Source organism: Dermacentor andersoni, chromosome 9 (assembly GCF_023375885.2).
Source record: "Dermacentor andersoni chromosome 9, qqDerAnde1_hic_scaffold, whole genome shotgun sequence".
NCBI classification, from domain to species: Eukaryota; Metazoa; Arthropoda; class Arachnida; order Ixodida; family Ixodidae; genus Dermacentor; species Dermacentor andersoni.
This window is the reverse complement of record NC_092822.1, coordinates 132,561,513-132,577,122: the sequence shown is the minus strand read 5'-3', so window position 1 is coordinate 132,577,122 and position 15,610 is coordinate 132,561,513. Positions and strand designations below refer to the sequence as shown.

Genomic DNA, 15,610 nt, shown 5'->3' with positions numbered 1-15,610 from the left:
GAATTTGCACTGCTTGCTTGGCAGAACCACAAATGCGACGAGATGAAATTTACGAAAAATGGAGTTACAATCTACTCTTCTAGCGTGCAAGTGGTTTTTCTACCAGCGTTTTCCTATTTTGTTAATTCAACGATTTCAATGCATAAAGAAAACCGTGGAAAATGGTGTCACATGTCGGATAAGGCATTGAGCAGCCTATGTTCGTGCACGGCGCACATGCTAAATAAACAACAACAGACGTAAAATAGATAAACCCCTCATTTACCAAAAACACTGCACTTTCAGTGTTACAAGAGAAAATAAGTAAAATTGAACGGCATGGGCGCAGCCTTTTAGTGTTGTCATATACATGATGAATAGAGGAGCAGGTAGAAATCGATATCTTGCAGGGAACAGCATTGACAATGTGGAATTTTGCATAAGGCAGAAAATGAATTGACTCTTCGTTATTCAATCTTCAGCTTTGACTTCCTGCATTCAACTGCTTAGCAACTTACCAGTAGGTTTTTGGCTATGTAGATTTAAAGTCTCAGGAGTGAAATGGCGGAACGCTGCAACGTTATCTGACAAGACAACACAATTTTATTGGCGTAAAATTCCTTACGCAATTAAGAGAAACAGCAATTATGGCAAAGGGCATTTTAAGTTGTTTTCAGTGCGTATATTGCGGCGCCCCAAGTGAAGCTGTCAGTTTGTCCATTTAGTAAATGTCGAGATTATTGGGGGAAATGTTTTCAAAACCTCACCCGATACTTGCGCCGCATACCGCTCTCAATTTACCCAAAGTTTCTAAATTTACCTTCTGTACTTGACATAAAACTGCGCCTTGTGGCAAAGCTATTTACAGATATGACAATTCATGCTACGCGCATAACTTCAGCTAAATAAACGTGCCTGTGCTATTAGAGGATATTAATTTCCTGAATTCTTTCCACGACGGGTTGCACATAACTCGTACTAAATGCCTAACGGCATTCTGCTTTCACCAATAGGTTGCTATTTAGAGCAGCTTCTTAAACATTTATTCCACTTGTATGTCTTAATATTCAGATAGTCCAGCCAAGGTATCTGAATAAGGCTACCGACTCGTTAAGACTTGTTTAGGTTACTGAGCCTTCGTTACAAAGTAACGTGTCATCCCTATCACATTGTTAAACGCGGTGGCGAAGTAAAGCGAAAGCATGCGTGCTTGACCTATATTAGATGCAGCCTATACTGGCTAATCACCGAGCAAAAACCGGTTTTGACCAGTTCTTGCTGCGTGCAGGAGTGGGCTACGCAGCGGCGGTGATGTCCTTCTGGCTGAACTCGTACTACATCGTGGTGCTGGCCTGGTCCCTGTACTACATCTACTCGGCCTTGTCGTCGGACGTCCCCTGGCGCTCGTGCGACAACTGGTGGAACACGCAAGACTGCCGCTCCGAGTACGAGCCATTTAACTGCTCGGTCGGTGGAGCCTGTCCCGATCCCAGGTTCATCAGGAGCCCCGTCAAGGAATACTGGGAGTGAGTGCTACGGCCGCTAAGTCTTCATTTTTTCCTTCTTGAAACCCTGCTGCAGCATCCACTTCGTGCAATCCGGGACGATGTGACGAGGTCGTCGTAACCGAGTGATAAGGATAGCGGCAACACAATATCTCAAAAGAATATATACGATGCCATTCGAAGAAACCAAATCACTTTGCTATTAGTTTTTTCGTCATCATGGCGGGTGAAGAGCAGGGGAAGGTTAATTTCTACAGCAGTTCTGTGCGTGGCGCTGTGGAAGTAAAGTATCCTTTGTACATATGAATGCGCAGAGGTAGAAAAAAATAGCTGCTGATCTATTTCGTTATAATTGAGGTCGAAATTTTCACTTCGTGGTGTTTACTGACACTTGGTTTACTGAATGCTATGATACGGGCCGTTTACAGCATACATGTACGCGTCAATCACAATCACATAAAAGAAACACAAGCGACGACGCCAGGAACAGCTTAGGAGAAAGGAAGGCGAGCGAAAAGACACCGCGCTGGAGCCAAGCCTACATCTTCCATGTACAGTGCTTTCCCCTTGAACTATCGCATCGGCTATACTATTGTTCAAGTATTTGCGTAAGTCTACAAAGTTAACTGTGGGAGTGTAGCCAGCCTCTTCCATGGCAATGGTTGTGGATGTGAAACATGCATTCAATCAAAGGCATAACAAAGTAAGTAGGCAGAACGTTCTGGATAACCCAGGTACAGCACGTCGAATATTTGCAAAAGAATTAACAGCGTCGCCTTGAACACGAAAAGAGCGTACGCTCAAGAGGAGTCTAGGTGTTTCGATGCGCAGATCAGAACTCGTAGTTGGAAGCATAGCATTGTGTGACCGTGCTAGCGGCGATAGAAATAGCGAAAGAACTGTGAACACAGGACGGAAAAAAGGATCTCCTTCGAGTTAAAAGCTTCGCCTATAGCAAAAATACAAAACAAAATTTGCCATGTGCATTGCTTGCTGCTAGTGACCGCTTTCACGGAGTAACCTTATTGACAGACTCTGAAGTCTGACGCGGTTGGTATACCCGACATTCCACGGACATTGCCATCAGATCTACCGCCCGACAGCCGTGTCCCATCCAACTGTGTACTCTAAGCGAACACTCTTATATACGTTTATGCCTGCACCACCGATTATACTGTATTATGACGCGTGTATACAAAGGAGAGCCTCCTCGAAAAGAGTATTTATTATAACGGCAGCAAAAATCCGTTGGCGACACAGAGAAGGAAAACAGACAGGACCTAGCGCTGAACTATCAACTCACAGTTTATTACAAATTTGAAAAAATAAATACAAAATATCTGTCTGCGTGTCCATCCTCCCACTATACTGGTACTGACCACATCTTTCAGGAATACTTATTTCACAATTATACAAGTTGATACACGGAACAGGAATGCAAAATTCGTGATTTCTCGTTACGTGGACAGTCTCGATGATTTTACGCACTTTTTGATCCATGTACCTCATCATGACATGAGTTGTTTCAAAGGAAGGTTCACAACAACATTAAAGACAATGCGCTGACAGATGTGATGAAAGCGTGCCCTTCAAGTTGTTGTACTGACATGGACCAAAATAGAGAAATCACTGGCAAAAATCATAATTTTCTCCATTGATTTCGTTTCCCACCACCGTAACGACTTGACGATTTTTAAAGCAATATGTGTCCGCGTGAACTTTTCCAATCTCAAGAACATGGAAAAGGTGCCTTTCGTTTTCCTTGAAATAGGCACGCAGGGATGGCGCCATTGTTCCTCCCGCAGCCCCTTTTTGCCCCTTTTTTGTTCTTCGACTTCGAAGCATAAACAAACCATATTCCATGCTGTGTCATTTTCAGGCTAACAAACAATCAACCAACGTCACATATTTCTTGCAGTCACTCATAGTTTATTATTTGTAAGCTGCTGACTAACTTTTCTTTATGTTACGCATATAAGAAGTTACCTAACGAATCGAAGCCAGTTTGTTCAGATAAATTCTATTACCTCTGACATTTCGGCTATAAAACAGGGTGTACCTCAGGGCTCAAAACTTGGCCCACTATTGTTCTTAATTGATGTAAATGATATTGTACGAATACCCGACTCACCTGACTTGGCAATGTATGCCGATGATACCAACGTGTTTTTTACATCCAGTGACACTTCTGAACTTTGTAAGTGTTTGTGCGTATCTAAATCGCTTATCAGTTTGGTTGAGTGCAAATACTCTTGAATTAAATGCTGCAAGAACAACATACATTTTATTCAGGGCTCGTAACAAGAACATACCTAATGACATTAACATCAATTACAGTGATACAGCAATTAACCATGTCTAAGAACAAAAATGTTTAGGCCTTTGGTTTGACGAACATTTATCTTGGAGTTCACATATAAGGATGCTATGCAATGACCTTTCTACATCTGTCGGTGTCATTAACAGGATAACCCAACTGATTCCGCTTTGGCTCAAACAACAGTTATACAATACTCACCTTTACTTTAAACTCTGCTACGGGGTCCTGGTTTGGGGTACAACTTCAAAAACAAACTACAACAAATTAATTCTTTTACAGAAACGAATCATTCGTATATACTGCAATTACCATGGCCGTTTTGTAGACGTTGAACCAGCTTCATTATTTCAACGCTACTCCCTTCTTCGAGCAGACAGAATATATTATAAGAAACTTCTGATGACCATACACAAACAAAAATTATTCACCAAAATAGACAATGATGAAATACCTCGTTATTCACTGCGCCGGAATACCAGACAGTTACCGAAAACAAGAACAAATTATGGTAAACAAAAATTCATATATCAGTCGACAGAAATAGTAAACAAGGTAGGAGAAAGGTTAAACTTTAGTGCTTCAGAAAGCTCCTACATATAACAGCTTAATGCATTATTACTCGCCGATGACATTTGCTTTCACTAATTATTAGCATTTTCATTTTATTGCATCTGTGTGTAGGCATGTATGACCTAACTAAGAGTGCATACTGATAGAATTTGTGCTAATGTTTATGCGGCTTACTGGTTCTAACGAACAAATATTGTAATCATTTTTGTTACTGAAATTATGATCTCTTGTGCGAAATGTGTGTACGTTATATGTGTACTCATTTGTACTGATTTTATCCGCTGTTGTAACCGTGGGGTCCGGGACCTCTGTCAGGCCTTCGTGCCTTTAGTCCCAGTCTCCCCTCGCTTGGACGAGAAATAAAGGACATATGATGATGATGATGATGATGATGATGATGATGATGAACTCATGCATTAGGCTCAGGAAAGAAGTAACTTAGATTATTTACAAAGTTACAATCTCTATGTATATTTTGCTAGACAAGACACAGAGTAGAATATGACGTTCTCTTGTTTTTTAGTCAATTACATATAAAAACGTTGAATTTTTACCATAAATAATACATCGTACTGTAAACGGTTAAGTCACCATGCGCATGCGTGTAGTGCAGCCTTGAATAACTGCTTAGTATACCCTCTTAAAGTACAACATTCATTTCTGATCACAATAAATGCTAATGTTTGCCTTTACCTCCTTGCCAAGAACCTGATCTGATTCTTGGTAGAAAAGTGGCCTTTGGAAAGAAGAGACCACGCTTCTTTCAGCTGTGTTGTCCCTGTAAATGGATGACTGTTGACAAAGCTTCTCTGCTCAGGGTATTGTCACGTAGTAGTGACGGCGAAGAAAGCAGAACTGTGAGTGACGAAACTCGAGTTTTATTGGGCCAACCCGTGCACTCAAAATCAGCCTAAAATCGAGAGCGGCACATAGTCGGCGATCGTCGAAAATTTTATCTGACGGTCAAGCGCGCAGACTTTTTTACATGAGCCATTGAACGTTCCAGATTAATCTTTGGTGCCCACGTGTTTTCGGGAAAGTCATACACCATTCGCGTCGCGCATACATGCAATGAGATTACACAAGGTTTTGTGACAACACACAGCGGATGGAACCATCGATAACATTCCAGAAACTTTCAGTACATGCAGGCGGGTCCCGCGCTGAGCGATAAGATCTGTTAGAGGGTAAAAAGCACTCACCCGAAAAAGATAAACAAATCCACGTGTCAATATGGTTTCGCCATTTATGAAAGTGGCACAGACACATTGACATCCTTGAGACTCTTGCTACTCTCACGTTTTATGATTTTTTTTTACTGCAATGCACTGTGGTGGCTCAAAATGTCTTCTGGGTTGCCCATTAACGCATCCACAGCACCATTTCATGCTTGTTTGGTGGGATTTATGTTTAGATGGTGAGGATGGTCTCTTTCCTCAGAATATTTTTTCGACTCTGTTCCCCAGCTTTTCGGAAATAGAGTCGTAACGTCTGCCAAGGAAATGGCCGCATATTGCACTGCCTTTCAGCACAGTTGGAAATTCTAGTACAATGGCTGAAGCTACTGCATTAATAAGCTGCCGTCTGAGCCTAGAAGAAAATTTCGCACGTTGGCCAACTATAGATCTCACCGATTCTCTCGTCTCGAGACCTGTGACCTTCAAGAGTTGTTTGAACACTTTGTGGTAGACGAGCAACTTCAAATTAAAATTTGGAGTTTGTGGTGTGGTCATGGAAACATTCCATTGGATCGCCTAGCACGTAGGTGCGTATAGAAGTGACAAATATTCTCAGTCATACGTAGAAACCAATTTACTTAATTCAACTAAAGAGAAATTACTTGACAATGTGAAGAAAAGTGGGACAAGTAGCCTTTTCATCAACATGACACCACTAAATTTAAGAAAGTAGGGCTTTTTCCCGTTTCTACAGCAGATATGACACCACAGTGGCTAGTGCCGAATATAACACATTAAGGCTACGTGCTCTTCAATGTGCAGCCTCGTGTTGGCTACTTCTACCAAGCTTGAGAAAGGCACCTACTGTAATAAGTAGAATTTTATTTTCCTAAATATATCGGAAACGCACCCAAACTGGTTTCCTGCCGGGAATTCAGGGGGTTTAATGCACTTGATATGAAGCTTATAGAAGATGTGAGCCTAGCAGGCACTTCGGTGTGTATTCCTATTAATGCTTTATTAAACTGCTTAGCATAAACAGTTTGTTCACCTAGTCATGGCAGCGAAACGACTTTCAGCCTTTATTCCTTCCTAGCAAGTGTTTCGGATTTGTACACGAGTTAAAAAAGAATACACAGTTAAAAAAGAATTGGGATAGCAAATGAAAGGCAGACAACCTGGAAAAGAAAGTTCAAGTGGAACTCGTGCGATTACATAAGCCACATTGAACATCGTTTCTTCTAGGGGAAGCTCTTCCACTAAGTCTTTGAAGATGCCGCCATCTCCGTGTTGTCTTTCAAGAAAACCTGTAGCAAAAAGATGTGAAACAAAGTGTTATTCACAGTGCTCTCTAACAGCTGCTTGCAAGCAGCACAAGTACTCTCCAACATCTCTATAATGTTGTAACAGATATTGCATAGACTGCCTGATGCAATAAAGAAGCACGTACTACTCCAGGCTTCTGTAGATCACAAACTACTGTTACAGGTAGACGAGTGGCTTGTTACTGATGGGAACTTAATGTCACGCGGTCGCATAGGAAGCATGAGAATAGCTGGCTGCACCTGATGCCTTTCACTTGTATGCCTGGCTCCCTGAGGGCTAACAATTTAGTTCGAGGGCATTTTTTTATCAAAATCAGTGGATGCTGTTAGGTGTCTTGCGCTTAGCTTTTCATACATGTTAGTGTCATACATACAGAAGTCGTGAACTTCACTGCACGGTCCTTCATTACAGGAGCATTTACGAGATCAGTTCCTCAAACATGACCAGCCGAGAAAAATCTTTCGCGGAGGTTAGCTTCAATACTATTTTGATGTGTTAGACAAGGAAAATGCTCAAGCTTCGTACAGGGCATGTATTATACGCAAAAAATATCCATTTCCTAACTTGACAATTCATATCTTGCATGGCAGACATTATTGGTACCCACATTCACAGCTATGTGTACATATGAAGCCTTTATTTTTATTGCAACCGGTACTGCAAATGACGAATGCGAAGAAACACACAGGACGAGCACTGAACTTCAACTACACTTTATTTACAGGAATCGCTTCTTTGAAAGCTAACCAAAACTGTACTCCTAGGTTTCGCACGTCATAACAGAAGAAGAGCACACTGAGGAAGAATGACAAAGAAAAAAGAGTTACCAGATCACAGGAATCAGCTAAAAATAAAACCTTATATGCAGACATCATTGGGATATGCTACTTACAAATCAATTGTGCAACAATACGCGCATGCTTAGCCCTTTTCTAGCCGGGTTGCTGCACGTCGTAAAAGTGACAGATTTCTGGCCGAAGCATGCACTGCCTGCTTTCTAATTGTGGTGCACGCCTACCAGCTTACGTGCTGTCACATTTCTTGCTGCAAAAGCACATCAGCATCATTAAATAGCAGCGCGCAACCACAACTCTTGCAATGCAAGGCCAAGTCTAGGGAGGGAGTGCATGCTCCAGTCATACATCTCTGATACTCTCAGGAAGTGAAATACCCGTTTTCGAAAAGGTTCAGCATACGCGTAGTTTTGCACAATCAGTTTGGAAGTAGCGTGTCACGATGTTGTCTGTAATAAGGTTCTTATTTTTAGCTTACTCCTGTTATCCATTTCGGCTTTTTCCTTCTTATTCTTTCTAAGTATGCTCTTTTTCTCATAATATGATGTGCGAAAGAATGAAGTCCGGTTTTCAGTTTTCAGGGAAACGAATCCTGTGAATAAAATGTTGCTAAAATTTAGCCGTGTTCCTGTGGGGTTCTTTTTCTGCCTTCAGGTTGCTGCTACTTGTTGCAATGAAACGAAACCAGCTCACCCAATTTCCCATTCCCTTGAATTCTTTTTCCTCAGAAATTAAAATGCATTCACCTAATCTTGTGTTCCGGTTCCAAACCCTGCGTTATTCTGAAGCACTGTCCTTACACCCCTCTGTGGCTTTGATAGACCCGCACGTTCAAGTGCAAAGTCTAGTGCCATTATTCTGTAGAAGGCATGCTTTTAATTTTGAAACAGTGCAAACGTGCAGTTGTCTAGGACCGTGTCGTTATTAGGCCTTTAAAGAGGAACGGGAAACTGAAACTACAATTCACATGCCTGCTGTGATTGGCTATGCTGGGCGAAAAATTTTTCATTTCACTTAAATATATATAATGATAAAGAACGAAACAAGTAATGCGCCTCTAAACTGTGACATTCTCTTTGATTACTTTACACTTACGCGAGTGCCCGTGCATGTGTACACTTATTCTTTTTCGGAGGAGAGCAGAATAGAACACTGTGCTGTTTCTTATAGGAAACGAGTCCTTTTCCTTCCACATTTCTGAACCGCTTTGTGAATTCCCCTCCGCGACTACTGCATTACCGCAGTCCTTGATACCATAGCTTTAGAAACACTGCCAACAGTCAGCAGCAAGCACCTCATAATGCGGCACTTATACACAACCATACCTCTAATTCATCGCTACGATCTTTGAAAGCTGTTTTTCAGTCTTCAGAGAGAAGAATAGTTTACCTTTGCAAACAATTTTAATGTTGCGAAAAGAAGGAACATCACATTAAACGTGTTTCTCTACAGGACACAAGTACTAGCATATTTTCATGGCGATATAACATTACGTTAGCCCCCTTTATTAATTTTCTTAAGGCCACATTTTTCAAAAGCATGACGACACCATACTACGTCATTGTCTATGTTAAAGAGCCTTTAACTACAAAAGCCACCTTTCAAATGTTGCAAAAACGAAAAGCTAACTGAAAGTGCTAGTGCAATAGCTATTGTATTTGATGTAAAAAGATTTTAGTGACTATTCAAGTTGGCTAGAAATATAAATAACAGGCGCTAAATATATTGCCAGATGATGTACAGGCTGCTCTCATGGGAAACATTGTCTGAATAAAACTAATTTTGCTAGTGGAAGCGCTATACATCAGATGTTTAAAGAGAACATATAATATTTTAGACTTACAAAAGTGTATAACACCTAACGTACAGATATTGAAAAAGTGGCTGCACAACAGTAGCTATTATGATGAAGTAAAAAGCACATTACCTTCGCATTTGGTGCATTGCAGGCTCCCGTTTTTGCCTAAGCAAGCACCTCTACTAATGCGCTAGAATGGGCCGCCTTTGGCACCGTTTCATCGCCGCTACAGACTTTAATAACGGGCATGCTAAACCCTTCCTTTCAGTGCAGTGGCGAGGAGGTTGTTGAGTAACATCAAGAAATACTTTTGTGTAGCACACTATGTGCTGCGTTCACTGCACTGGTCAGTGATGATAGTTATGTTAGCTGCCACAACAAAGAACTAGAAATGTTCCATCTCACATTATAAATCACAAAACACCAGGTATAGACGAATGCAAATGTATTGCAACAATGCAAGTACATGCTCTGAGTCCGGTGGCAAGTGAAAGAGTACACTGCGTCTAACATCACATACACAGCAGTTCATATCAATATTGCCTGCTTGCGCAAGTAAGTTTCAAAGACAACAATTCACATACCAAAGAAACGCAACTTGGCCTAACAGAGTAATTGAAAACCAGTTTTTTTGCACAAGTCTACAACACAAAGCTCACTTTGCTTGAAGACAGCACTATAACAAAGCTTTGCGGCCTACAATTGATATTTTAGGTTGGCACTTCAACTGGAAACTAATCCACAAGTGCTGAAACATAGGCAACACTACAGTAGCTCTCTTTCTACCATGACACAACAGAATCTCGATACAGTGAAGCTGCATGTGGGGAACAGCTGTTTTGAAGAAAAACACTGCTCGCTACTACACTCTGACAGGTGCCCGTGTATTTTTTTTCGATGTAATGAAGATGGTCATAATTAATTAAATGATATATGAAAATGTGAATAGTTCTGCCATAGACAAAGGTACTGTTTTCAGACGATAATTGGTTCACTTCACTTCACTTTATTACCTTAAAGACTCCGGTTACGGGGTATTACATAAGGGTTGGGCTTACAAATAAAGGTTACAGAGAGTGATCTTCATGACAAAAAAATGCAGTTAAGTGGTCCGCAAAAGCTGATGAACACGTGATGGCTGCAATGTCACGGGGCAGGCCATTCCAGTCCACTGCTGTGCGAAGAAAAACTGAGGCCGCAAAAGTAGTGGTGCGAGCACGTGTGCGTGCGATTGAGTAAGGATGGGACGGACGGGGAGATACGCGCGCCGGTGGGATGATATACGGTGCTTGATTGAGGGAACTGTGAAATAATTTGCGAAAGAACAAAGACTGGCGATGCGACGACGCACAGAAAGATTAGCATGATCAATTTTACGTTTTAGGGATGATATGCTTACGTCGTTTGAATATGAAGACTGGATGAACCTAGTGGCACGACTTTGCACAGATTCTAGTTCGTTTCTTAAATATACATGGTGCGGGCTCCAGATGGGCGCTGCATATTCTAGTTTTGATCTGATGAGTGATTTGTACGCGAGAAGTTTTATGTGTGATGATGAAGCTTTAAAAAATCCCGGGATCTGTTCGCGGATGATATTGTCACGAAAAGACAATGGAAGATGTACCCAGCGTCGGCGAGGCAGACAGTTGTACAAGATCGCGTGCAATAACTCAAGCCGGCGTCCTCAGCTTCTACTACTTCTTCAGCGCCCGCCTCTTGCCGAGCGCGCGTTCCAGTCCCAACTTCTTTCTCAGAGCTGGCTCGTCACACCTAGCGGCATTATTCCCCCGCCAAATGGAAGGCATCGATGCTAACTAAACTAGAAAGTAGAAGTGTGGAAGTCATATGAGATCGGATTGGCGCCGCCTTAACGCGTGAAATATGGCTTGAGGTGAATAACATGTACTATCTCTGAGTGGTGCTGTCGACGCCGAGGCGACGCGGCACCGTCGGGAATGACCTCATAGTTCACTTCACTAACGCGGCGTATCACTTTGTAGGGTCTAAAGTATCTACTAAGGAGCTTCTCAGACAACCCCTGGCGACGGACTGGAGTCCACACCCAGACTTGGTCACCTGGCTGGTACTCAACTTGCCGATGTAGAAGGTTGTAGCGTCGTGCGTCTGTACTCTGCTGCTTCGTGATGTGTATGCGCGCGAGTTCACGAGCTTCTTCTGCGTGTTGAGTAAGTTGCTCGGCGTCGGAAGTAAGTGACGCGTCGGTGTCGTGCGGGGGCATAGCGTCTAGCGTGGTCTGTACCTCGCGCCCGTAGACAAGACGGAACAGTGTGAATAGTGTGGCTTCCTGAATGGCGGTCTTGTACGCGAATGTAACGTACGGCAGGACTTGATCCCATGTTTTATGCTGGACGTCCACATACATAGCATGTCAGCAATGGCTTTGTTTAGCCGTTCCGTCAGTCCGTTGGTCTGCGGATGATAGGCAGTCGCCTTGTCATGCTGCGTACAGCTCACCTCGAATATGTACTGTATCAGTTGGGCTGTAAAGGCAGTGCCTCTGTCGGTGATCACATGTGATGGCGCACCATGTCTGAGGACTATGTGATCGATAAAGAACTGAACAACTTAGTAGGCCGTGGCACGTTGTACAGCTTTCGCCGTGGCGACTATAATCCACTTGTTTCCGCTGGCTGACAAGGGAAAGGGTCCCAGAAGATCCATGCCGATTTGATCAAACGGCGCGCTAGGTGGTGCGATGGGTTGGAGTAACCCCCCAGGCTTCAAAGTCTGTGATTTCTTGCGTTGACACTCACGGCAGCTTTGTAGGTAACGCTTCACCGTGGTAGAAAGTCTGGGCCACTAGTACGTCTGGCGTACTCTTGCAAGAGTGCGTGAAAATCCCAAGTGTCCAGACGTGAGTTCATCATGGCAGGCTAGGAGAATGTCATCACGGTGGGCGGCAGGTACGACCAATAGATACTCTTTGTCGCTGGCACTGGAGTTTTTCTTGTAGAGGACACCCTTTCGGAGGCAGGAGGTCGAGAGACTGCGAGAAATGTGTCGTGGGATTGTAGCATTCTTGCCTTCTAGGTGATCGATGAAAGGGCGTATTTCGGGGTGCTCGCGCTGCCGTGGGATCAAGTCAGATGCGGTGAGGGCCCCAAGGAATGCGCCGTCTTCGTCCATGTCCTTATCACAAGTTGTGACGAAAGCGCGCGACAACGCGTCCGCATCTTCGTATTTGCGGCCCGATTTGTAGACGATGGTAACATCGAACTCCTGCAGACGGAGTCTCCATCGAGCAAGTCGCCCGGACGGGTCTCGTAAGTTGGCTAACCAACACAGGGAATGGTGGTCTGTCACCACCTTGAAAGGGCGACCGTAGAGATAAGGCCGAAATTTCATGATGGCCCACACAACCGCTAGACACTCTTTCTCGGAGGTGGAGTAGTTGACTTCGGCGCGTTAAAGGGTACGACTGGCGTAAGCGATGACTCGCTCAACGCCTTCCGGTGTTGAACGAGTACAGCGCCAACACCGATGTTGCTTGCATCGGTATGCACCTCGGTGTCAGCATCCTCGTCAAAGTGAGCGAAGACGGGCGATTCCTGCAGGCGTGGCCGTAACTCGGTGAAAGCTGCGTCCTGCTCATCCGTCCAAACGAAGGGTGTGTCTTCTCGCGTGAGGCGTATGAGTTATTCGGCGATGCGCGAGAAATTAGCGATGAAGCGACAATAGTACGCACACAGACCGAGAAAGCGGCGTACTGCTTTCTTGTCACGAGGAGTCGGAAAAGCAGCAACAGCAGATGCCTTGTCTGGGTCAGGTTGAACGCCGTCAGCGTTCGCGACATGCCTGAGAAACCAGCTCTTCGTAACCGAAGTGACACTTTTCTGGCTTTAGTGTGAGATTAGCGGGGCGGAGCGCCTCATGTACCGCCTCTAAAAGCTTCAGATATTCTTCGAAAGTCACCGCAAACACGACGACGTCATCTAAGTATACTAAACAGCTGTGGCACTTCAGACCCGTCAGAAGTGTCCATCATTCGTTGGAATGCGGCCGGTGCAGAACACAGGCCTAATGGAAGTATTTTAATTTCGTACAGTACATCCGAGGTAACAAAGGCAGTTTTTTCGCGATCTCGTCCGTCAACTTCGATTTGCCAATATGCACTCTTCAGATCTATGGATGAAAAATACCTGGTTCGCCGCAGTCGATCTAACGAATCATCGATCCGCGGAAGCGGATAAACGTCTTTTTTGTGACGTTATTCAACTTTCTATAGTCAACGCAGAGCCTAAGCGTTCCGTCTTTCTTTTTGACGACGACCACCGGCAACGACCAAGGGCTTTGGGATGGTTGTATGACGTCATCGTCAAGCATTTCTTTCACTTGTGCATTAATCACGTTGCGCTCTTTCGCCGATACGCGATAAGGCATTTGTGGTATGGGACGAGCATCGTCATACGTGATTATTCGGTGTCTAGTGATGGGCGTCTGGCGTACCTTAGAATAAGATACGAAGCACTCCTTGAACCGAAGGAGCAACTCGCACAGCGCTTTCTGCTTTTCCTCCGAAAGGTCTGAATTGATGTCGATATTGCTGAGTGTCTGAGCTGGGTTCTCCTTCGTCATAGACGCAAAGCATTCAGCAACGTCGGCAATTTGCTCAGCGAAAGCGATAGTAGTACGACGAAATAGGTGCCTATGTTCCTGGCTGAAATTCGTCGCGAGGAGCACCGAAAGTCCACCTCGAAGCATATTGAGACTACGGGCTGCAGATACAACATGAGTCAGCATAAGAGAGGAATCGCCCTCTGCAACAGCTTCGCCGTCACGCAGATCGTCGCATACGACCATTAACAGGACACTTGCGCGTGGTGGTACAGTTACACTGTCGGCGCAAACCCGAAGCGCGTTACGTCGGCAATTGTCGCGGCTGTTCGCTGCTCTTTCTGTCGAAAAAGTCACTGTGCGCTCCCGGAGGTCTATAATGGCACCATACTCTCGCAGAAAGCCGACGCGCAAGATGAGGTCCCGAGAACAATCGCGCAGTATAAGGCAACTGGCTGGAAACGTGGACCCACGAATTTGTACTCTGACCGTGCACATACCCAACGGTGTTACAATATGCCCGCCAGCAGCACGAATTTGCGTTCCAGACCAAGGCGTGATAACTTTTCTAAGTTCCGTCGCTAATTTTCTGCACAAGATCGAGTAGTCGGCCCGCGTGCCCAATAAAGCACTAACGTGGCGGCCGTCGCGCACAACAGGTATGTCTAGCGAGAGTCTGTCGCTGAGTTCGGCTGCTGTCATCGTTGAATCGTGAGGAATAGACCATGCTCGTGTCGATGGGAGGTCTTTGGAAGGGCGATTATCAGTGGCCTCGCCCCCGAAGGTCGCTGTTCTTGGTTTCCCCGGCGAGGGCTTGGCGATGGTCCCTGCGCTGTCATTACAGGGCTTCTAGGAGCTGGGAAGAGCGCCTAGGGGACGGCAAGCGCGACTGCCGCCGTGGGAACGTTGGCATACTCTGCTGGTTCAGGTATTCCTCAATCGCCCTAGGCCTTTCGTCATATCTGGGCCTTGGTGAACCCACGGCAACACCTTGCAGTCCGAGGAGGCGGTATGGGCATTCGCGGTATACGTGACCGGCTTCTCCACAGTGATAGCACAGAGGCCTTTTGCCCGGGGTACGCCAGACGTCAGATTTCCTTTCTAGCGGGCGCCGATCCTCCATACGATGGATCGGTTTCACTGATGGGAGCGGTGGGACGTATGACGCGGCGTAAGACGTGGCGGGGTCGAAATGGGTCGGAGCGGGGACAGGGACTCGCCTCAAAACTTCCGCATATGACGGCCGCTGATAGTGTGCTGCCAGAGGCAGCGCATTGCTGCTTGGAACGGTACCTTGGATCGCTTGCTGCACTTCATTCCTCACAAGGGCAGAAATGGAACCTAGCGTGGGCTGAGGTGAGCAGGTGAGCAGTTGAGCCGTTGAAGCTCGTCACGCACCACAGAGCGGGTAAGGTCTCGGATAACGTCCACGTTTCCAAAGGCAATCGCTTCCGTCAGTGAAGCAGCGTTCGCGTGCCTGTCATACGGAGCTGAGCGCTGGTCCGAACGTGAAGTTGCGTTCAATTGGCTTTCATAGAGAGCTGAGCGCTAGTGTAACACCT

At 44.9% G+C, this 15,610-nt stretch overlaps 1 protein-coding gene across 1 annotated transcript in view; it reads left to right on the top strand.

The window, feature by feature from the left end:
- Positions 1-15,610, top strand: part of Gat (GABA transporter) — a 544,138-nt gene that overhangs the window by 337,711 nt on the left and 190,817 nt on the right. The window contains exon 3 of the mRNA XM_050177200.3: positions 1,268-1,505. Within this exon, the coding sequence (XP_050033157.1) occupies positions 1,268-1,505 (238 nt within the window). The remainder of the gene's footprint in view (positions 1-1,267; positions 1,506-15,610) is intronic.